General features: G+C 44.9%; 1 protein-coding gene across 1 annotated transcript in view; it reads left to right on the top strand.

The window, feature by feature from the left end:
- Positions 1-25,610, top strand: part of LOC134532219 (cubilin) — a 633,189-nt gene that overhangs the window by 401,330 nt on the left and 206,249 nt on the right. The window contains exon 2 of the mRNA XM_063368639.1: positions 580-830. Within this exon, the coding sequence (XP_063224709.1) occupies positions 580-830 (251 nt within the window). The remainder of the gene's footprint in view (positions 1-579; positions 831-25,610) is intronic.

The following is a 25,610-nucleotide window of genomic DNA, read 5'->3' as shown; positions in this document are numbered from 1 at the left end:
TAAAAGTGGTGACCACAGAGGGGCATTAGTATTAGTAGTCTCTAACAAAAACAGAGGGTGTATGAATGGTTTCTACTCTAGTAATTTTTTAATATTTAATATTCAGTTTAGAAAAAATTAAACAAACTAATATAATATGTTTTTGGTTGATACAAACATAAACACCACTTAATTTAAATGTATTTGTATGCAATTACGTAAACAGTATAAAATGCGTGTGAAAAATATTTTTAATTGGTTTTAAATTTGAAAGTACATGAACGGATTAGTCAAAATTTGATCAAATAGCCGACAGTTTTGTAAAACGATTTATTAAAGCAAATGTTTACGTACCATGTGTATTTGAGTATAATAAAACATATATTTATTAAAATTTTTAATTAGTTTTTGAAATTGAATTAATATTTTGTAGTAGTATTTTATGCATAAAAAAGGAAATTATTAATAGCAAAATTGGAAACATCAGAAATATTAAATTACATAAAATTCGTAACACCTGTTCCAAGTTATCTGATGCAGAGAATGCAGCAGTTTTGTCGGCGTGGCCAGAGGTGTGATGTGTGCGTGGGGTTTGCGCAGATCGTGGACGGTAACGCGAAGACTGACGTGAGCAACCGCAAGGAACCGGGCATGTTCTGCGGCGAGACGGAGCAACCTCAGACCTTCATCTCGGAGACGAGTTTCGTGAAGGTGCAGTTCCACACCGACAACTTCACGGACCAGACCTACTTCAGCTTCGACTCCCGCGCGGAGCAGCAGTTCGAGGTGTACCTGCGCTACGGCCAGCACCCGGAGCTCTACCCCAACCGGCGCGGCGAGGTGGTGTCGGGGTGAGTGTTACTGGTTCCAGCAGTCCTAGCAGGGTACCAGTGCATGTCAGTGCGTGCACTGTTAGGTGGGCGACTGAGGACATCTGTGAGGTGTACCTGCGCTACGGCCAGCACCCGGAGCTCTACCCCAACCGGCGCGGCGAGGTGGTGTCAGGGTGAGTGTCACTGGTTCCAGCAGTCCTAGCAGGGTACCAGTGCACGCACTGACATGCACTGTTAGGTGGGCGACTGAGGACATCTGTGAGGTGTACCTGCGCTACGGCCAGCACCCGGAGCTCTACCCCAACCGGCACGGCGAGGTGGTGTCGGGGTGAGTATTACTGGTTCGAGCAGTCCTAGCAGGGTACCAGTGCACGCACTGACATGCACTGTTAGGTGGGCGACTGAGGACATCTGTGAGGTGTACCTGCGCTATGGCCAGCACCCGGAGCTCTACCCCAACCGGCGCGGCGAGGTGGTGTCGGGGTGAGTGTTACTGGTTCCAGCAGTCCTAGCAGGGTACCAGTGCACGCACTGACATGCACTGTTAGGTGGGCGACTGAGGACATCTGTGAGGTGTACCTGCGCTACGGCCAGCACCCGGAGCTCTACCCCAACCAGCGCGGCGAGGTGGTGTCGGGGTGAGTGTTACTGGTTCCAGCAGTCCTAGCAGGATACCAGTGCACGCACTGACATGCACTGTTAGGTGGGCGACTGAGGACATCTGTGAGGTGTACCTGCGCTACGGCCAGCACCCGGAGCTCTACCCCAACCGGCGCGGCGAGGTGGTGTCGGGGTGAGTGTTACTGGTTCCAGCAGTCCTAGCAGGGTACCAGTGCACGCACTGACATGCACTGGTAGGTGGGCGACTGAGGACATCTGTGAGGTGTACCTGCGCTACGGCCAGCACCCGGAGCTCACCCCAACCGGCGCGGCGAGGTGGTGTCGGGGTGAGTGTTACTTACTGGTTCCAGCAGTCCTAGCAGGGTACCAGTGCACGCACTGACATGCACTGTTAGGTGGGCGACTGAGGACATCTGTGAGGTGTACCTGCGCTACGGCCAGCACCCGGAGCTCTACCCCAACCGGCGCGGCGAGGTGGTGTCGGGGTGAGTGTTACTGGTTCCAGCAGTCCTAGCAGGGTACCAGTGCACGCACTGACATGCACTGTTAGGTGGGCGACTGAGGACATCTGTGAGGTGTACCTGCGCTACGGCCAGCACCCGGAGCTCTACCCCAACCGGCGCGGCGAGGTGGTGTCGGGGTGAGTGTTACTGGTTCCAGCAGTCCTAGCAGGGTACCAGTGCACGCACTGACATGCACTGTTAGGTGGGCGACTGAGGACATCTGTGAGGTGTACCTGCGCTACGGCCAGCACCCGGAGCTCTACCCCAACCGGCGCGGCGAGGAGGTGTCGGGGTGAGTGTTACTGGTTCCAGCAGTCCTAGCAGGGTACCAGTGCACGCACTGACATGCACTGTTAGGTGGGCGACTGAGGACATCTGTGAGGTGTACCTGCGCTACGGCCAGCACCCGGAGCTCTACCCCAACCGGCGCGGCGAGGTGGTGTCGGGGTGAGTGTTACTTACTGGTTCCAGCAGTCCTAGCAGAGTACCAGTGCACGCACTGACATGCACTGGTAGGTGGGCGACTGAGGACATCTGTGAGGTGTACCTGCGCTACGGCCAGCACCCGGAGCTCTACCCCAACCGGCGCGGCGAGGTGGTGTCGGGGTGAGTGTTACTTACTGGTTCCAGCAGTCCTAGCAGGGTACCAGTGCACGCACTGACATGCACTGGTCGGTGGGCGACTGAGGACATCTGTAAGGTGTACCTGCGCTACGGCCAGCACCCGGAGCTCTACCCCAACCGGCGCGGCGAGGTGGTGTCGGGGTGAGTGTTACTTACTGGTTCCAGCAGTCCTAGCAGGGTACCAGTGCACGCACTGTAATGCACTGGTAGGTGGGCGACTGAGGACATCTGTGAGGTGTACCTGCGCTACGGCCAGCACCCGGAGCTCTACCCCAACCGGCGCGGCGAGGTGGTGTCGGGGTGAGTGTTACTTACTGGTTCCAGCAGTCCTAGCAAAATACCAGTGCACGCACTGACATGCACTGGTAGGTGGGCGACTGAGGACATCTGTGAGGTGTACCTGCGCTACGGCCAGAACACGGAGCTCTACCCCAACCGGCGTGGCGAGATGGTGTCGGGGTGAGTGTTACTTACTGGTTCCAACAGTCCTAGCAGGGTACCAGTGCACGCACTGACATGCACTGTTAGGTGGGCGACTGAGGACATCTGTGAGGTGTACCTGCGCTACGGCCAGCACCCGGAGCTCTACCCCAACCGGCGCGGCGAGGTGGTGTCGGGGTGAGTGTTACTTACTGCTTCCAGCAGTCCTAGCAGGGTACCAGTGCACGCACTGACATGCACTGGTAGGTGGGCGACTGAGGACATCTGTGAGGTGTACCTGTGCTATGGCCAGCTCCCGGAGCTCTACCCCAACCGGCGCGGCGAGGTGGTGTCTGGGTGAGTGTTACTTACTGGTTCCAGCAGTCCTAGCAGGGTACCAGTGCACGCTATGACATGCACTGTTAGGTGGGTGACTGAGGTCATCTGTGAGTTGTACCTGCGCAACGGCCAGCACCCGGAGCTCTACCCCAATCGGCGCGGCGAGGTGGTGTCGGGGTGAGTGTTACTTACTGGTTCCAGCAGTCCTAGCAGGGTACCAGTGCACGCACTGACATGCACTGGTAGGTGGGCGACTGAGGACATCTGTGAGGTGTACCTGTGCTATGGCCAGCACCCGGAGCTCTACCCCAACCAGCGCGGCGAGGTGGTGTCGTGGTGAGTGTTACTTACTGGTTCCAGCAGTCCTAACAGAGTACCAGTGCACGCACTGACATGCACTGGTAGGTGGGCGACTGAGGACATCTGTGAGGTGTACCTGCGCTACGGCCAGCACACGGAGCTCTACCCCAACCGGCGTGGCGAGATGGTGTCGGGGTGAGTGTTACTTACTGGTTCCAACAGTCCTAGCAGGGTACCAGTGCACGCACTGACATGCACTGTTAGGTGGGCGACTGAGGACATCTGTGAGGTGTACCTGCGCTACGGCCAGCACCCGGAGCTCTACCCCAACCGGCGCGGCGAGGTGGTGTCGGGGTGAGTGTTACTTACTGCTTCCAGCAGTCCTAGCAGGGTACCAGTGCACGCACTGACATGCACTGGTAGGTGGGCGACTGAGAACATCTGTGAGGTGTACCTGTGCTATGGCCAGCTCCCGGAGCTCTACCCCAACCGGCGCGGTGAGGTGGTGTCTGGGTGAGTGTTACTTACTGGTTCCAGCAGTCCTAGCAGGGTACCAGTGCACGCTATGACATGCACTGTTAGGTGGGTGACTGAGGACATCTGTGAGTTGTACCTGCGCAACGGCCAGCACCCGGAGCTCTACCCCAATCGGCGCGGCGAGGTGGTGTCGGGGTGAGTGTTACTTACTGGTTCCAGCAGTCCTAGCAGGGTACCAGTGCACGCACTGACATGCACTGGTAGGTGGGCGACTGAGGACATCTGTGAGGTGTACCTGTGCTATGGCCAGCACCCGGAGCTCTACCCCAACCAGCGCGGCGAGGTGGTGTCGTGGTGAGTGTTACTTACTGGTTCCAGCAGTCCTAACAGGGTACCAGTGCACGCACTGACATGCACTGGTAGGTGGGCGACTGAGGACATCTGTGAGGTGTACCTGCGCTACGGCCAGCACCCGGAGCTCTACCCCAACCGGCGCGGCGAGGTGGTGTCGGGGTGAGTGTTACTTACTGGTTCCAGCAGTCCTAGCAAAATACCAGTGCACGCACTGACATGCACTGGTAGGTGGGCGACTGAGGACATCTGTGAGGTGTACCTGTGCTATGGCCAGCACCCGGAGCTCTACCCCAACCGGCGCGGCGAGGTGGTGTCGGGGTGGGTGTTTCTTACTGGTTGCAGCAGTCCTAGCAGGGTACCAGTGCACGCACTGACATGCACTGGTAGGTGGGCGACTGAGGACATCTGTGAGGTGTACCTGCGCTACGGCCAGCACACGGAGCTCTACCCCAACCGGCGTGGCGAGATGGTGTCGGGGTGAGTGTTACTTACTGGTTCCAACAGTCCTAGCAGGGTACCAGTGCACGCACTGACATGCACTGGTAGGTGGGCGACTGAGGACATCTGTGAGGTGTACCTGCGCTACGGCCAGCACCCGGAGCTCTACCCCAACCGGCGCGGCGAGGTGGTGTCGGGGTGAGTGTTACTTACTGGTTCCAGCAGTCCTAGCAGGGTACCAGTGCACGCACTGACATGCACTGTTAGGTGGGCGACTGAGGACATCTGTGAGGTGTACCTGCGCTACGGCCAGCACCCGGAGCTCTACCCCAACCGGCGCGGCGAGGTGGTGTCGGGGTGAGTGTTACTTACTGGTTCCAGCAGTCCTAGCAGGGTACCAGTGCACGCACTGACATGCACTGGTGGGTGGGCGACTGAGGACATCTGTGAGGTGTACCTGCGCTACGGCCAGCACCCAGAGCTCTACCACAACCGGCGCGGCGAGGTGGTGTCGGGGTGAGTGTTACTGGTTCCAGCAGTCCTAGCAGGGTACCAGTGCACGCACTGACATGCACTGTTAGGTGGGCGACTGAGGACATCTGTGAGGTGTACCTGTGCTATGGCCAGCACCCGGAGCTCTACCCCAACCGGCGCGGCGAGGTGGTGTCGGGGTGAGTGTTACTGGTTCCAGCAGTCCTAGCAGGGTACCAGTGCACGCACTGACATGCACTGTTAGGTGGGCGACTGAGGACATCTGTGAGGTGAACCTGCGCTACGGCCAGCACCCGGAGCTCTACCCCAACCGGCGCGGCGAGGTGGTGTCGCGGTGAGTGTTACTGGTTCCAGCAGTCCTATCAGGGTACCAGTGCACGCACTGACATGCACTGGTAGGTGGGCGACTGAGGACATCTGTGAGGTGTACCTGTGCTATGGCCAGCACCCGGAGCTCTACCCCAACCGGCGCGTAGATGGTGTCGGGGTGAGTGTTACTTACTGGTTCCAACAGTCCTAGCAGGGTACCAGTGCACGCACTGACATGCACTGGTAGGTGGGCGACTGAGGACATCTTCGAGGTGTACCTGCGCTACGGCCAGCACCCGGAGCTCTACCCCAACCGGCGCGGCGAGGTGGTGTCGGGGTGAGTGTTACTTACTGGTTCCAGCAGTCCTAGCAGGGTACCAGTGCACGCACTGACATGCACTGGTAGGTGGGCAACTGAGGACATCTGTGAGGTGTACCTGCGCTACGGCCAGCACCCGGAGCTCTACCCCAACCGGCGCGGCGAGGTGGTGTCGGGGTGAGTGTTACTGGTTCCAGCAGTCCTAGCAGGGTACCAGTGCACGCACTGACATGCACTGATAGGTGGGCGACTGAGGACATCTGTGAGGTGTACCTGCGCTACAGCCAGCACCCGGAGCTCTACCCCAACCGGCGCGGCGAGGTGGTGTCGGGGTGAGTGTTACTTAGTGGTTCCAGCAGTCCTAGCAGGGTACCAGTGCACGCACTGACATGCACTGGTAGGTGGGCGACTGAGGACATCTGTGAGGTGTACCTGCGCTACGGCCAGCACCCAGAGCTCTACCCCAACCGGCGCGGCGAGGTGGTGTCGGGGTGAGTGTTACTGGTTCCAGCAGTCCTAGCAGGGTACCAGTGCACGCACTGACATGCACTGTTAGGTGGGCGACTGAGGACATCTGTGAGGTGTACCTGTGCTATGGCCAGCACCCGGAGCTCTACCCCAACCGGCGCGGCGAGGTGGTGTCGGGGTGAGTGTTACTGGTTCCAGCAGTCCTAGCAGGGTACCAGTGCACGCACTGACATGCACTGTTAGGTGGGCGACTGAGGACATCTGTGAGGTGTACCTGCGCTACGGCCAGCACCCGGAGCTCTACCCCAACCGGCGCGGCGAGGTGGTGTCGGGGTGAGTGTTACTGGTTCCAGCAGTCCTATCAGGGTACCAGTGCACGCACTGACATGCACTGGTAGGTGGGCGACTGAGGACATCTGTGAGGTGTACCTGTGCTATGGCCAGCACCCGGAGCTCTACCCCAACCGGCGCGGCGAGGTGGTGTCGGGGTGAGTGTTACTTACTGGTTCCAGCAGTCCTAGCAGGGTACCAGTGCACGCACTGACATGCACTGATAGGTGGGCGACTGAGGACATCTGTGAGGTGTACCTGTGCTATGGCCAGCACCCGGAGCTCTACCCCAACCGGCGCGGCGAGGTGGTGTCTGGGTGAGTGTTACTTACTGGTTCCAGCAGTCCTAGCAGGGTACCAGTCCACGCTTTGACATGCACTGTTAGGTGGGTGACTGAGGACATCTGTGAGTTGTACCTGCGCAACGGCCAGCACCCGGAGCTCTACCCCAACCGGCGCGGCGAGGTGGTGTCGGGGTGGGTGTTACTTACTGGTTCCAGCAGTCCTAGCAGGGTACCAGTGCACGCACTGACATGCACTGGTAGGTGGGCGACTGAGGACATCTGTGAGGTGTACCTGTGCTATGGCCAGCACCCGGAGCTCTACCCCAACCGGCGCGGCGAGGTGGTGTCGGGGTGAGTGTTACTTACTGGTTCCAGCAGTCCTAGCAGGGTACCAGTGCACGCACTGACATGCACTGGTAGGTGGGCGACTGAGCACATCTGTGAGGTGTACCTGCGCTACGGCCAGCACCCGGAGCTCTACCCCAACCGGCGCGGCGAGGTGGTGTCGGGGTGAGTGTTACTTACTGGTTCCAGCAGTCCTAGCAGGGTACCAGTGCACGCACTGACATGCACTGGTAGGTGGGCGACTGAGGACATCTGTGAGGTGTACCTGCGCTATGGCCAGCACCCGGAGCTCTACCCCAACCGGCGCGGCGAGGTGGTGTCGGGGTGAGTGTTACTTACTGGTTCCAGCAGTCCTAGCAGGGTACTAGTGCACGCACTGACATGCACTGGTAGGTGGGCGACTGAGGACATCTGTGAGGTGTACCTGTGCTATGGCCAGCACCCGGAGCTCTACCCCAACCGGCGCGGCGAGGTGGTGTCGGGGTGGGTGTTACTTACTGGTTGCAGCAGTCCTAGCAGGGTACCAGTGCACGCACTGACATTCACTGGTAGGTGGGCGACTGAGGACATCTGTGAGGTGTACCTGCGCTACGGCCAGCACCCGGAGCTCTACCCCAAACGGCGCGGCGAGGTGGTGTCTGGGTGAGTGTTACTTACTGGTTCCAGCAGTCCTAGCAGGGTACCAGTGCACGCACTGACATGCACTGGTAGGTGGGTGACTGAGGACATCTGTGAGGTGTACCTGCGCTACGGCCAGCACCCGGAGCTCTACCCCAACCGGCGCGGCGAGGTGGTGTCTGGGTGAGTGTTACTTACTGGTTCCAGCAGTCCTAGCAGGGTACCAGTGCACGCACTGACATGCACTGGTAGGTGGGTGACTGAGGACATTTGTGAGGTGTACCTGCGCTACGGCCAGCACCCGCAGCTCTACCCCACCTGGCGCGGCGAGGTGGTGTCGGGGTGAGTGTTACTGGTTCCAGCAGTCCTAGCAGGGTACCAGTGCACGCACTGACATGCACTGGTAGGTGGGCGACTGAGCACATCTGTGAGGTGTACCTGCGCTACGGCCAGCACCCGGAGCTCTACCCCAACCGGCGCGGCGAGGTGGTGTCGGGGTGAGTGTTACTTACTGGTTCCAGCAGTCCTAGCAGGGTACCAGTGCACGCACTGACATGCACTGGTAGGTGGGCGACTGAGGACATCTGTGAGGTGTACCTGCGCTACGGCCAGCACCCGGAGCTCTACCCCAACCGGCGCGGCGAGGTGGTGTCGGGGTGAGTGTTACTTACTGGTTCCAGCAGTCCTAGCAGGGTACTAGTGCACGCACTGACATGCACTGGTAGGTGGGCGACTGAGGACATCTGTGAGGTGTACCTGTGCTATGGCCAGCACCCGAAACTCTACCCCAACCTGCGCGGCGAGGTGGTGTCGGGGTGGGTGTTACTTACTGGTTGCAGCAGTCCTAGCAGGGTACCAGTGCACGCACTGACATGCACTGGTAGGTGGGCGACTGAGGACATCTGTGAGGTGTACCTGCGCTACGGCCAGCACCCGGAGCTCTACCCCAACCGGCGCGGCGAGGTGGTGTCGGGGTGAGTGTTACTTCCTGGTTCCAGCAGTCCTAGCAGGGTACCAGTGCACGCACTGACATGCACTGGTAGGTGGGCGACTGAGGACATCTGTGAGGTGTACCTGCGCTACGGCCAGCACCCGGAGCTCTACCCCAACCGGCGCGGCGAGGTGGTGTCGGGGTGAGTGTTACTTACTGGTTCCAGCAGTCCTAGCAGGGTACCAGTGCACGCACTGACATGCACTGGTAGGTGGGCGACTGAGGACATCTGTGAGGTGTACCTGTGCTATGGCCAGCACCCGGAGCTCTACCCCAACCGGCGCGGCGAGGTGGTGTCGGGGTGAGTGTTACTTACTGGTTCCAGCAGTCCTAGCAGGGTACCAGTGCACGCACTGACATTCACTGGTAGGTGGGCGACTGAGGACATCTGTGAGGTGTACCTGCGCTACGGCCAGCACCCGGAGCTCTACCCCAAACGGCGCGGCGAGGTGGTGTCGGGGTGAGTGTTACTTACTGGTTCCAGCAGTCCTAGCAGGGTACCAGTGCACGCACTGACATGCACTGGTAGGTGGGTGACTGAGGACATCTGTGAGGTGTACCTGTGCTATGGCCAGCACCCGGAGCTCTACCCCAACCGCCGCGGCGAGATGGTGTCGGGGTAAGTGTTACTTACTGGTTCCAGCATTCCTAGCAGGGTACCAGTGCACGCACTGACATGCACTGGTAGGTGGGCGACTGAGGACATCTGTGAGGAGTACCTGTGCTATGGCCAGCACCCGGAGCTCTACCCCAACCGGCGTGGCGAGGTGGTGTCGTGGTGAGTGTTACTGGTTCCAGCAGTCCTAGCACGGTACCAGTGCACGCACTGACATGCACTGGTAGGTGGGCGACTGAGGACATCTGTGAGGTGTACCTGTGCTATGGCCAGCACCCGGAGCTCTACCCCAACCGGCGCGGCGAGGTGGTGTCGGGGTGAGTGTTACTTACTGGTTCCAGCAGTCCTAGCAGGGTACCAGTGCACGCACTGACATGCACTGGTAGGTGGGCGACTGAGGATATCTGAGAGGTGTACCTGCGCTACGGTTAGCACCCGGAGCTCTACCCCAACCGGCGCGGCGAGGTGGTGTCTGGGTGAGTGTTACTTACTGGTTTCAGCAGTCCTAGCAGGGTACCAGTGCACGCACTGACATGCACTGGTAGGTGGGTGACTGAGGACATCTGTGAGGTGTACCTGTGCTATGGCCAGCACCCGGAGCTCTACCCCAACCGGCGCGGCGAGGTGGTGTCTGGGTGAGTGTTACTTACTGGTTCCAGCAGTCCTAGCAGGGTACCAGTGCACGCACTGTCATGCACTGGTAGGTGGGTGACTGAGGAAATCTGTGAGGTGTACCTGTGCTATGGCCAGCACCCGGAGCTCTACCCCAACCGGCGCGGCGAGGTGGTGTCGGGGTGAGTGTTACTGGTTCCAGCAGTCCTAGCAGAGTACCAGTGCACGCACTGACATGCACTGGTAGGTGGGCGACTGAGGAAATCTGTGAGGTGTACCTGTGCTATGGCCAGCACCCGGAGCTCTACCCCAACCGGCGCGGCGAGGTGGTGTCTGGGTGAGTGTTACTTACTGGTTCCAGCAGTCCTAGCAGGGTACCAGTGCACGCACTGACATGCACTGGTAGGTGGGTGACTGAGGAAATCTGTGAGGTGTACCTGTGCTATGGCCAGTACCCGGAGCTCTACCCCAACCGGCGCGGCGAGGTGGTGTCTGGGTGAGTGTTACTTACTGGTTCCAGCAGTCCTAGCAGGGTACCAGTGCACGCACTGACATGCACTGGTAGGTGGGTGACTGAGGACATCTGTGAGGTGTACCTGCGCTACGGCCAGCACCCTGAGCTCTACCCCAACCGGCGCGGCGAGGTGGTGTCGGGGTGAGTGTTACTGGTTCCAGCAGTCCTAGCAGGGTACCAGTGCACGCACTGACATGCACTGGTAGGTGGGCGACTGAGGACATCTGTGAGGTGTACCTGTTCTATGGCCAGCACCCGGAGCTCTACCCCAACCGGCGCGGCGAGGTGGTGTCGGGGTGAGTGTCACTGGTTCCAGCAGTCCTAGCAGGGTACCAGTGCACGCACTGACATGCACTGTTAGGTGGGCGACTGAGGACATCTGTGAGGTGTACCTGTGCTATGGCCAGCACCCGGAGCTCTACCCCAACCGGCGCGGCGAGGTGGTGTCAGGGTGAGTGTCACTGGTTCCAGCAGTCCTAGCAGGGTACCAGTGCACGCACTGACATGCACTGTTAGGTGGGTGACTGAGGACATTTGTGAGGTGGTATGTTTTCAATATCCTGCTTGAGGTAATATACAATAATAGTTTTGTATTTAACTGTTAAAAAATATTTTCTTGATTATATGGACATAAAATATTTGAATAAAATGTTCTTTGAAACATTATTATTACGTTCCCTAGCAAGTGTGGGGACTAACAATTTTATTATTTTATTTTTAGTTTTTAAGTAGCAGCGTCAATCAAAACACCCTGAAACAGCAAGAAAATACACATTTTTATGTAAATATTTTTCTGATCTTCACTTAACAAAACAATTATAATAAAAATATGTTCCAAAAACACATTTTATCTTGCTAAAGCAAGGTAGATAACGTATTCAGTTATAGTTTTATTATTTTTAAAATGTTGATATGCTACATCACGTAATGTTCTGAAAAGTATAGTTCACATTTTAAGTACAACGAAATTAGTTGCGTAAAGTTATGTTTAATTCTTCAAAAATTTACACTAAATTATGTTATTTTAATTGTATTGAAATATGCTGCTGCATGAGTTTGAATAGGGACTAACTAAAAAAAATACAATAGGTATGAAATGAAAGTAAATAAAATATTAAGATTTAACACAAACTTAATGATCCAGAGATAATAACAAGAACCACATCAGTCAATAATCAGCGAACAAATAGCAGGAACTAATTCTGAAAACAAAAAAGAAAATAATTTAAATACACGACATATTTATATCTTTGTATTTTTAATTGGTTTTCGGTGTTCGTCCTTATGCATTTCATATTTCAGTCCTGCATAAGCCTTGGACGTGTGTATTTTTTAGGTACACGCCTTGTTGGCAAAAAAGCCACTTGTTCAGCAGTGATAGCAATGTTTGTTTGCTGTGTGACATCTGAGAGGAGGTATTATAATTATAATGCAGATTTGTGGACAGTTATCCATTGATCTTTGTGGATTAAATACATGGGCATCTTAAAAATAAAGTTATGTTGATTATTATTATTTAAATGAACTAAACTGTGGCTGATGGCTGTTAATAATATTTCTACATTTAAATCATCATCATCAATGTAACACGTGTTTTATTTGGTAACAACCAAACTAATTTTCTTAGTTACTGTAATAAAATGTAGCTTAAAAACAAAGTAATCAGTATTTAATTAAATTGAAACACCTTTTAACTAAAATTATTACAATTGCCTAAAAAAATACGTAACATTTGCCGTATGGCTCTGATTTTATGAATTAGTTGTAATTCTTATGCAACCCAGCCATATGATGTACCTTCGTGCGTGATTACTGATATAAGTCCTGTAGGTTTCAGGCATATAAAATAGGATGATAACACTTTTAACATACACTACTACTGCTCGTTATACCAGTAGTCGTCTCGACAGCTTACAGTCGTATAACAGAGTTGATAATCGTGCAGGACCACTTGGTGAGTCGTTTCGGCATACAGGCATTTGAGTCTATCGAAAGGAACTATTCTATTGACATTATGAAACCGTGGATTAGAAGATTGCACTACTTTCGGCGGCTGGAATTTTTGTAACGGATCGATCTCAACGATGAAGAAACAGGTTTTTTATGCCTGGATAGAGCAGGAACGGCATCACCTATGGTTCTGCGTTGACTGTAGACGGTAGACGACCGGCGGGGAAGTTCTGCTAATATGGTCTTACTCCCTAACTTTGTGAGGATATAAGTATATTATATATTCGCCGGAAATAATTTCTCATCACTACCTACACGTCACGGAAGCCGTTAACTCTTCCTGGTCCCTGTGTGGGGTCTCGAAGGGCTCAAGATCGCCCTTCGCACAAAAGCGGTCTGCCTCGCTGACAGCTACAGCTCTCATTTCTTTGTTGTAAGAGTATTCCAAATTTAATCCTACTTAGTCACCTAGGGGGACTGACACAAAGAGGATAATATTTTACTACTATTAGTTACATTTCGAAGAAATGTTACCTATTGTATCAGTTACCGTGGTGCAATTTACGCAAATTGTTTGTATGGTTTTTAGATTCGTGGTCCATAGACCTCAAAACCATCAACTCAAAATTTTATATATATATATATATAATATATAAAATATTTATCGACACGACAACTGCCGTAACTTTGCAGAAATCACTGCCAAACTGATACATAAAATAAAGTAATGAAAAATTTCATTCGATTACGTTAATCGGCAAACTCCTACTAAAGGGAAACAAATAGGGAAAAATTGCTATAGCTCCCATAATATGGTGTATATCGCATCCGTTCTAAAGTGTTTAACCCTCGTAGGAGTATTACTAAAAAAATCTGCCAAAATTAATTTTTCATACGAAAAATCATAACTGCAAAGGGTAGAAAAACAGAAGCTAGACGACGAAAAAATTTGTAACACCTGTACTAGGCACACCATCGTATCCGTTCAAAATGTTTGTAAATTTAATATTTTTTATCTAAAACTTTTGTCTCAGACAATTGTTGATAAGACTAACAATTACTCAAGGGGCTAAAAAAACAGGAATTAGAAGAAAATAATATAAATAAAATTTCCATGCCATACACTATCAATCCATAGATATTTATTTAAAAAAATTAAAATACTGTCTAAAACGTTGATATTAAATAAACTTTAATAAAAACAAACATAACTGACAGCCAGGGGCGAAAAAAACAAGGATTGAAAGAAAAACTCATAACATTTTTTGTAGGTAATCCATCAAATGCGTTTTAATTTATTGTTAAAAATTCTTAACATTATAAAAAACCTTGGACAGAAACAGTTTTTTATGAAAAAAAACTACTACCGTAAAAACAAGGGTAAATTTTGAAAAAAGTTTAAAACATCCTTTGTACCAAATTCGAGCGAATTGAATTAAAACGTGTTTATATTTTCTTCAACCTTGTTCCAATGCATATTTTTAATCAACCACAAATTATTCGAAGGATGAATACTAGTGTTCGAATGTAAAAAATATCATAACTACCTCAGAAGGCATCGTATGAAATTCGTTCTAAGCTACTCAACTTTGGATGCATTGAGGTAAAAAGAAATTCGAAACATTTCCGCTGCATGGAATATGAGAAAATGTGTTATCGATCATTTTGAAATATTAGAGAACTTATAGGATGTCATGTACCTTAAGTTCCTAAAATATTCCAGAAGTTCTTTGACGTTTCCAGAACATTTCTACAAGAAAAAGATACTCCAAATCTACCTACGCCTGTAGGCTGTGCCGAAAGGGACTTTTTCTAGTTGTTAACTTTAGCAAACTGTAAAATAAACTATGAAAATGTAGCTCGTGCTGTCACGTACTAAAAAGGAATGAAACTAATGTAATATTAAAGCCTGACTATAATTACTCTGAGAACAACGATGGAACTGAGGAAAATCTAACTACAGTATGGCTGGGTTACTAACATAACACTTTCATTTTATTAAAAAAGATTAATATTGACCTTCAGTACAATAATAAACATAATAGAAAATTTAATTAAACAAGGAAAATTAATCATGTAAGCATTACACAGCATTCTACATATTTGATCCTTCAAAACTTTCAAAAAAAAATAAAAATTAAAAGTTTGTGCAGTTTGACATACAATTATATATTCCTAACCCATAAAAATACTAATATGGTTCCAGTTCATAATAATTTACTGTCTACAAAAATTTTAGGCGAGTGACTAAACGTCGGTACTAATCGCTTAGTGGATTTAATCGTTTACCTGTGTTTTTGCACACATTATTATATTAAATATATTTTTTGTATAGATAACTATAGAAAAAATTAAATTACCACACAAACTCTTGTTCTTAAATTAAAAACTATAATAGTGTTTATTCGCAAAACACTGCATATGAAAACTATTGAAGGATACAGATATCTTGCGCATAAAACTTTAAGATTTATTTAATGTATTATATATATATATATATATATATATACATATACAGATGTACTGGTGAGAAGAGATATGTAACTTACAGTGATTTCATTTCTGCTACTATATTGTGCGATTTTCACTAAGACTGGGTATTTTATTAAGTATTAGTCCTTTATACAATCATTACATAAATTACAATATTTAACTGCTCCATTAAACCACAAGTTTACTATAAGGTAAAAAAATCACAATCCTGAAACTCATCACACCAGAAACATAGTTTTAGCCATGGTCATAGCTCCTCTTTGCCCAACCGCCATCTCCAATCACTTTTATGTATGGGATACCATCTACAATATGACCTTTTGGTATAGCTATGTTTCTTTCTTTCTCGCCAGCCATTTTCATTTTAAATGTTAAGTGCTTCTCCCACACTTAATAAAAACACATAATTAATGGTTGAATGTGACGAGGATGAATCTAAGATATTTTGAACACAAAACTTAAATTTCGATATAAGGGCAAAATTTTAAGGTCAAAATTTTCAGCAGAATCTTACCTTTCAAATTTCTTTTACATTTTGCCTAAAACAAGACGGGCATGTCCAGAACTCCAAAAATCTTTTCAATTTGAGAAAATCCTAAGCCAGATCATAAAATTCCCCATACGAAGGCCGAATTTATTTCAGGTTTGTTCTGTGGGTTATTTTCTTGAGTCGTGACGTGTTGAATTTTCCCACATACTTCGCAGTGATATTCCCACACACAGTGAAAGCCTCTCGTTGATTCATTTCGCAACCGGAAACAACCAGTTGTACATGAAAGGGAATGTTTTCCCACTGCTTCAAGCTGAGGAAGAAGTAAACTTGGTTTTACAATCCGATTTCCTTGTATAACAGAACTCAAACTTCTTTTTGTGGTTCATTTTCAACAATTAGTGGCGGAAACTCGTCATCGTCTTTTTTCCATGCCAACCCAATCATAAGGCTGGATTATAATCATTAACGCCAAAACTATAAGTTTATTTCGTGGGCGTTTAAGGCAGGTATTAGAGAACGATATAAGCACTGAAAACACATAAAAAACTTTCACACTGTCCATTAAAAATAAACGTAATGGGACAAATACGTTAACTAGCTCAAACAAAAACGTATTAAGTAATTTAATAAATATCTTATGAAAGCTTAATCAATTTTTATGAAAAATATGTGTGGTATAATATTTCATAAACATTATTTTTAGGAAGATCTAAAGAAAACTAACGCATTGTATGTCTTGGCTCAATGGCCAACAAGAGAAACAAAGGGCTTGGGGAAAATGAATTTTGTCGGGCCCCCTTTCTTTTATTTAAGGGACAACTTAAAAAAACCACAGCTCATATGTATATAAATATCACCAAAGACTGTACACGTTACTGTGGCCATAATTTTAAAACGTATTTGGTGGAAATTGCATTATTTATAATGTTTTGTATGACTTCTTCAACGATATACTTGTAATCATTGTTTTAACGCAGAAAAAAATATCTCGAAATTCAACCGGCTCCCCCTGAAGCCTGAGCCACGGGGACTTTACCTTTTCCTTCATCCCTGCTCGTCCTTCTCGATGCCCTTTGTATCTCATAAGGATAAATTTTGAGGCAGGCAGTCTTATGCGAATCAAATAATTAACTCACGGAGAATTATATATAATTTGATTTTTTTTTTTTACTTTGAAAATTGGTGTTATATATTCCCTTAAAATGTGCAGCTAGCAGAGTTTTAATATTATTATAATATTCCTGTGCATTACCACTAGAATTAGTATAAATATGCAGAATTACACTCATGTGGAAGCTATACCTAAATGTAGACTTGGTTGTTTCGTTACAAATAATATGGTATTTTTTCTTGACAAACATAAACGATATTTATTTAAATAAATCCATTTATTCCTTACATGCACAACATGATAAAAATTGATAAATTTTTTCATCTTATAAAAATTATTGAGTAGTTCTAGCCTAAAATAAATTCGTGTCCTCAACATTCATACGAAAATTAAACTCTAGTGTTAAATATACACACATATGTATGGTAACTTAACGCATATGAGAAACAATACAATAACACAAACCAAAATTACAAAGTTCGGAACTAAAAAAATTTAATTTTCTTATTTTTCAACAAAGCAAAAGTGTATACTATTTTTTAATTTATATAATAATTTGTCAAGATTATCGTGAAATGAAATGAAAGCCTTTTTGAGAACCGGGTATTAAAATTATTTCTAAGTTGGTACTTTCCTTACTCACGTACTGTATATTAAAAACGACATTATAAAAGAAGTGATGATGTTCATGACAAGATTAATGATTCCTTTTTATCATTTGTTTAATGTAAGGCTATTGTGCGCCTCTACCTAATAACATTTATAAACATTTATTTTTAAAATGGTTCTAAATGTTGACAACCTGTCCACGCAAATAAAAATTAAAACAAATTGCATTATTGTAAAGAGTTAGAACAACTAAACGTATTGTAATTCAGCTGTAAAAATGCTTCTGGGCACATGAATAAACCTAGTTATACTTACTATGTATGACCAACTACTAGGAAGGAGAAGTTGGTCTTGGTCTACAGTATGTAACAATCCCAGCATTGGAATTATTTTAGAAAACATTATAGAATGGGACTCAAAATTACATTACATTTATAAACAACATATAGCAACATGTGCCTAGTAAAACGAAATAGAATCCATGTTAATCTAAATGAGTTCAAACTTCACCAACATAAACAAAATGGAAATTAGTGTATGTAATTATATATAATAATCTGTTTTTTTTAAATAATTGATTCTAATAATCTTACTAGCCAGGCCCGAATATTAAAAAATATATAATAACTGAGTTATAGTATGTTTGCATTGGAATTCTTTATGTAAGTAAACTATGTTGATCCTTATTTTGCAGTACTTTTTTTATCCCTATATTGCAGTCGGTAATAACATATGGTAGATACTAACAAAATCAAAATAATAAAGCAATTATTTTTTCAAATAACCTTATTTTGAAATATAATAAAAGTAATTGACAATGAGCATATTACAATAATTTTTTTCTGAATCACATTAATTCATATCTAAGAATAAAACAACAGTTTTAGATTTTTTAATTCTCTTCCCGTTCATCTGTATATTCTTGGTACATTTCACATTCACCGGAAGTAGATGCTGTCGTAACAGGTACTTGAATGCATTCAGAAATATATGCGGCAGGTGTGCACAATTTCGACTCGGAAAATTGTCACAATGCTGTAAAACATAATTATTTAATCTTCGTTCTGCGTGAAAGTTATTTTTATTCTCGCTTTCCTTTTATTCTTTTAAGGCTTGCCATCCACACATGTTTTGGGGCCATTTGTAAACCAAATTACTTAATGTCTACTCATAATACGAAAACAAACCCGGTTTGCTGCTCACACTGGGAGATGCCAGCTCCCGCTCTGTGCACGACTGTGAGAGCAAGCTGGACTCGTACAGCTGGCCGGCAGTGTGGCAACAGCGCGCCCCAGGGGACCGGGCCGTGTTGAGCCGCGCTGGCTGCAGACGCGGTAACACCAGACACTGTGGCACCTGCAGTGATGCGGGCTGCGTCCGATATATTCTCAGAATGCCAGGCGCAAAAAATACATGCACTGCTTGGATACTACAAATCTGCAGTAATTTTATTACAATCCAAGATTGTGAGACATAAATAATAACATGAAATACGAACGCACTTCGTGCATATTCACATTTTGATATAGATTTAACCATGGTGTTTTTTACAGTCTAATAAAAAAAGATGTAATTACATGCCTGAAAACGTTTTTCGTATCAATTTATGAGCATTTTCAACTAATTTCTGCAATAGATTAGATACTAAACATACTTCAGCTATACCACATTATATCGACATATCTTGTTTCGTCTTCATGTTTTGTATGATCCAAGGTTGAAAAAAAATCAATCTTTGATCGCCATTTATCTAAAAATTGCCTAAAGAATCTCCAATTTGGTACAAGAGATACTCTGCGTAGGATGAATAAATGTCTTAAAAAAAAAGGAATTGCAAGCAACCCCCTTAAGGAGATTGGTGCAGGGCAAAAATCAGTCATTCGTCAGAATTTGTTGGAATTTGGCTAAGTGTTTCATAAATGCTTGTTCGTTACTACTGTAAGATCCACCAGTCCGTATATAAGCTAGCGGGTTAGATTTCGTAAGTTTGTGGCGAGAGAGATCTCGTTGAAGGATGCAGCTCTGAGGCCTGCCATCTAGCAGGGATCTTTGGAAAGTCGTCGAAAATATCGCCTTTCTTTCTTTCTCTCTAAAGAACGGACTCCCTTCACGTTTTCTTAGAAGGAAAGTAAATCGTGATAACTAGCTCGTCTCCTTTCCACCCATACCTCCACACTACCCACCTCATATTTCACAAGCCGTCAACCTTTACAATTCCATTGTCCTTCATTCTCGGCAGCGGCCATTCCACGTGTAGACTTTCGTGTGTCCTGCTCACGATGCGGACTTACGCAACCCGACACGTACGTCTATGTCCATTTATATACAGTTCACACGCGAATTATATACTTAATTTTACAAGCTTTCTTGAAACTTTGAGTAGTTGCAATACGTTTCCAGACTTTCGAGAAATGTTTGTCTTAGTTAACTCTATTTATTGTGAGTATTGTAAAATTCTGAAAAGTATTAAGCTGCCTAGATAAAAAGAAATGTATTACTAATGTAAAGAAATTATAACATAAGAATTTTTTTTAAATATCAATGAATATTTTAACTTATGTAGTTCTTTTAAAAGTCATTTATATTTTATATAGGTAGTTGTTATTCAATATGGCCTGGTTTGTTAATACGTCATATTTGTTTTTATCTATTTGTAATCTCTGTTATAATTAATATGTGCAATTATTGACGTTCTCTATACCCCAATTGTATTACATACATGTATAGGGGTCAACAGAGAGAAGCAATTAAATAAATAAATGAATTTTTTTATGGCGTTGAATAAATAGCGATAGAAAAACTTGTTTTCCAAATAAGCTTGTTTTTCACTCTTCCACTATTAACCCCTCCCCCTCCCCCCCCCCCCCCCCGCTATCTTATACAAGAGCTATTATGAAAAAGTACAAAGTATTAGCAATAATATTGTGTTAATGTGTTTCGCTGTAAAATATCACCAAAACCGGTCATTTATTGCAACTTGAAGACTTTGCCTTAATATACAAACCTTCGTGTTTACTTGGCAGGACATGTTCTGAGCACAACGTAAGTTAATATCATTCCCAAACAGTCACTATGCCAATTTTTTCCCCATAAAATGTCTTTACTAGCATTATATTTCTTGCAAACACAAATTTATATTTTATTATCCATACATTTTAAAGGTATTTCCATAAATACAGAATATTCCTTAAAAAAAATTGAATTAAGTGATTAATCATGGCAAATGGTTTCATGTATTTTGATTACGCTATATAGATTTCCACAGTTCTTAACTTTAAAAAAAATGGTACAATTATCTATTTTTCAAAATTTTTACTCACCTAGCCTTCAGTTTTGGAGAGATGAGGTTCGTAATCAACACAAAACAATAGTAATATTTTATAAATTTTGTAACCTACATGACACAACTACATGAATAACAAGTCAGGCTGTAATTACTTAAAATAAATTTATTTAGCTTTTCAAAACATTCATAATTCAAATGACAGTTATTAATTTTACATCATAAACATAAGTACATTACCAAAACAACGTGATTAGCATAGCCACGGATGTTAAAATGTAGCTTTTAAATTACTGCTCATTAATTTTATTGTAGGCTAAGCTGTCAAGGGTTGAAATTATAAAAAAACCCTTTCGGCTTAGCTTACAGGCGCATGTATACTTCAAAGTTGTTATACATTTTACAAAATTTGTATCGAAAGCATTTTAAATATATTCGAATTAAAAAAAAATAGATTAAACATCTCCCCATTTTTAAATCAAAAATTTTGGTCTTAATTAGAAAATTTACAAATACTTTGAAAGGCTGGATACTGTAGCTTCTAAGGGTGTAATAAATTTGTTGTTTCGCGTGCGTATTTGGTCACCCATAGAAGTAAGTGTTGGTCATATAAATAATTATTTCCGACCCTATATAAAAAAGATAATATTTGGAAAGTTTTAAAAAACTTTGGATGGTGTCCTGAATTTTAAGAATATAGGGGCAATAAGATATGTGCAATTTACAATTATATTTCTGAGGTGTAATGAAGATCAATATCTGGTTTCGGGTTCTGCTGTGGGTAATTCTCTCTCTTCCCTCGTTGGCGCCAGGGCAAGATGCTGCTGGTGAACTTACCAAGTGGTTATTCCAGCTAGCACGCCACTGAATGTGTGAGAGCGAGTGTGAGCTTGTTGCTATTGAAACCAATATTGTATGTATTAGGTATGTTATGTACCTCTGAATTAAGTTATTGGTCAGGTCCATAAGGTCAATATATAGGGGAAAGTCCTCTAGCCCCAGACAGTTACAATTTTTCGTTTATAGTAATTTAATTAACAGGTCTTTTAATTAAGTATTATATGCCAGATATCTTCGAACAAATATTTAATAATATTACTAATTCAATAAACAAAAATTCTAATGCAATTAGTGAAAACACTGAGTTAAAATTATGAAGTTATTTATTTTATTTCTCGAGATTGGCGGGTAGTATCGGAAAGTTAAAAAACCTTTCAAAAATTTGTGTACATAATTTAAGTACTTTATATATACAGGATCATAATACATTGAATGTGTTTCGAAATCTCGGGGACACATATAAATAATATGCTAGAGCTTTAGGGGCAGTATAAAGTTATAAAAACTTAACTGTTTTAATGCAAAAACGTTTTGAAAACTGCACGACGTCATTCAAATTTAGAATAAGAGTGTATAAATAGAATAAAATGATGTAATAAGTCAAAAAAATATTTCTTGATTTCACAGAATATCCAGCATAAAAATATACCCCCAAAAGAAAATTAGACGATGTTCTTAAGTTTATCACATCTGTCACATTTATAAAATAATGGTGCTCCTTCAATACTTGCACAGTTTTCATGGGCCCATTCTTTACACACACAGCATTGGATCCAATCTTCTTCAAAACTTTCCCCACATAATATGCAGATGGTTTCCTGTACACTTGACTGTGATGATGTTGCAAAGGCATCGAATTTGAATGATTTCTTGTAGATACTTCAGACGCTTTCTTGTTTCCTTCTCAACTGTCTCATTGTGCTTAGCCTGCAGGGCTTCTTTAAATGGAGTTGATGTAAGAATTTCACTTCTCTGCGTCTTCCTTTACCTACTTTGAATCCTGCGTTTTCTGGCATCTGAGAGATGTGAAAGTTTTTCTAAAATAGTCAAAGGGTTGACTAATCCACTTGAACCTGGAGTTGGTTCCACGTTGGATGGTGCTGAACTGGACTGTGTGGCATACATTCCATTTTCTTGGCTGGTCGACGGATTTTTCACTTCTGTCATTTTGGAAGGTAGAAAATCCAAATCTGAAAATACACCCGAGTTGAATGGATGGATGCCTGTACACGAGAATCATTTTAGAGAGATCTCCAGACGACAGACCTTGGTGTAGGCAGAACTTGCCAACTCTGCAATGTCGTATTCATTAATACGCAGTCCAGGATTATTTCTCATCCACGCAGAATATGCTTCTGCGTACGCCCCTTTAAAAGGTTTCATGAATGACCTGTCGAGAGGTTGCAGCCTATGAGTGGTGTGGGGAGGTGTTGATAGCATGTGGATATGCTGCGATCTAGCATACACAATGACGTCCAGCTCCTTATGACTGCAGTGGCCGTCGAGGACGAGAAGTGTGGGACTTTGCTCCGTTGGATGTGCGTGCTTAGCAAAGTGTTTTAACCATGCTAAAAAATGTTCTGCATTCATCCAGCCATTTGGCTGAGTGACTCCGAAGCTCTCACCAGGAGCACCAATCATAAGCCTTTGATTCATTTTTTGTCGAGGAAAATAAACATAGGTGGAATGAAGTGCCCCGTAGCACTCATGCAGAACACTAATGTTACGTTTCTACCTCTCTCCCCAGAAGTTAGTTTCCCAACTTGTATTTTTCCTTTCACTGAAATCACTTTGTTGTTTTCATGGACAGAAGATATTCCCGTCTCATCCGCATTATAAATACGGGAAGGTGTGAAAGAATATTTATCGAACAGTTGACCTAGTTTGTCATAAAATATAGTAACTTGAGACTTATTAAAACCCACTGCCCGCATTATGCTGGTAGATTCTGCAGTTCTCAATGACAATTCTGGATGCCTCTTAATGAAATCATAGTATAAGTTTTTCCCTGCAAGTTTTTTCTCTCTATTGAACCTATGGGGCAGATTCAAAGCAGCAGCCAAATCATACGCTAGCTTCAGGAACTCTTTTCTGGTGAGAGGCATAGGCATATCATCTAACTGTTTGATGTGAGAGATTAAATGTTCCTCGTAACTCTCTGAAAATGTCTTCTCAAACCGGCCTAACTTTGGTGAGATCTGAATTTCCCCTCCACTTTTAATTCGCATTAATCTGTCCTGTAAAGTGCTCTTTGGAACACTAAATGTTATTGCAGCTTCTCGTACACTTAAACTATTAGCCAACACATTGTTTATAGCCAGCTTCATATCGTATTCGGACTATTTGCCTCTTCTTTTCGCATCATTTTTGTCTTTCGACATGCTTGAAATTTATATAATCTGCAAACAGAAAACCTATTTCATGTCTGAACACATTAAAGGCCCGTGTAAAATTAGCATGTGGTTTCTCTTACTAGCTACAGTAAAAATAAATTCTATAATTTCAAATTATTAGTAACGTCTTCAACACGCATGTTTAATTATAATACATTCATAGTTAGATTTTACCACTCCTTTTAGTAACAATAATTATAAACTCAATAACAAAAATATGTAACAAAAACAACTTTTCAAAACAATTAGAGACACTCTCGTAACCAACATTTGTAAATCATGCAAATTGTTGCTAATGCATACTAAACACAAATCTCATTATTGCAAAAATAATCAGGAATTTATAAACGAGCCTTAAACAAGTTACATATGTGTCTGAAAACAGAACACTTATATTTGTGTGTCTTAATACAGAAAATAGATACCTATGTATGTGTCCGGTACTACAGGACAAAGGGCCTGTTGGCTAATTGTGTGTCCGATACTAGAGGACATTAAGTGTCCGGTGCTACCGGATCCGCATGCGACCAAATTAATTCTCGCCATTACATAAACACTGTTAGATTTCCACTAGACTATAATAATTACCTGAACACAGTTTAGACACAATCCATTCAACTAATTCCGGGTAGTTCACTTTCAAATCTTAACTTGGGTAGAAACATATACAATGATATTCACAAAAACGCTCACAGTGTGGTCACAGCTCGAGGAACTTACACACTCTGCCGGAACATTTGTGTACTGGAAGGAACCTTTAAGACGCACCCTGCATTATTCTGATACCTAGCGGTATTTTCGTGAACTATTATGTGTCCGATGCTAGAGGCAGTCCAGTTCTAGAGGACTTTCCCCTATTTAATAAAATACAAATGATTAAAAAATACCAAATTTATTCAATAATTAGCCATGAATGTATGATTTAAAGGCGGCTAGTGCAAAGATCATTTTCACGTAGGTATCTAAAACGTGCCCTTATATACTAGAGGACAACCCTAGTTAAAGGAGATTTCAATTTCCATTCTGATGGAAACTTGCACCTTTGTAAATTTAATATATGATAATGCAAAAGGGCACACAGTAAAATGCTGGAACTATGTGGAGTCTGGAACAATCTTCTTGTATCTGTCGGACCTCCAGGTTCTAGTCTCGAAACGTTTATTGTCGAATTGGATTTCACCAAACGTCGGAAATATTCGTAGTGGAGTGCTGCAACCATCGTCTTGAGACAGTAGATGTACGAAAGAGACCGACGCGGAAGTGTTTCACAAAGACGTCGTAACACCCTACTTCTGACATACAATGTCAGAAAATACTATCTCAAGACTTTCAGAAGACGGAACTCTGTCTAATTAAATCGCGGGTGAAGCACATCTTCGGCCACTCGAGCGGGCAACCAAGGATTTGGCAAGCCCCAGCCCGAGCAATGTCTTCCCAAAGCAATGCCCAAGGCTTCTCTCTAATCCTTTTTTTCTAAAACACTGCTGTTGGATTTGGTTGCTTACAGCAACCAAGGAGCTGTAAGGTATTCTCAGTTATCTCAGTGGCGAGGTAGTTGAAAGGTGAAGAGAGTAATGAATAAAATATCAATGTGTGTGCTCAAAGCTATAGCAAAATGAATAGAACTCCAAGGAATAACAATTCAGAAGACC

The sequence above is a fragment of the Bacillus rossius genome, chromosome 5 (genome assembly GCF_032445375.1).
Source record: "Bacillus rossius redtenbacheri isolate Brsri chromosome 5, Brsri_v3, whole genome shotgun sequence".
In the NCBI taxonomy this organism is placed as follows: Eukaryota; Metazoa; Arthropoda; class Insecta; order Phasmatodea; family Bacillidae; genus Bacillus; species Bacillus rossius.
This window is presented reverse-complemented; position numbering and strand designations above follow the sequence as displayed.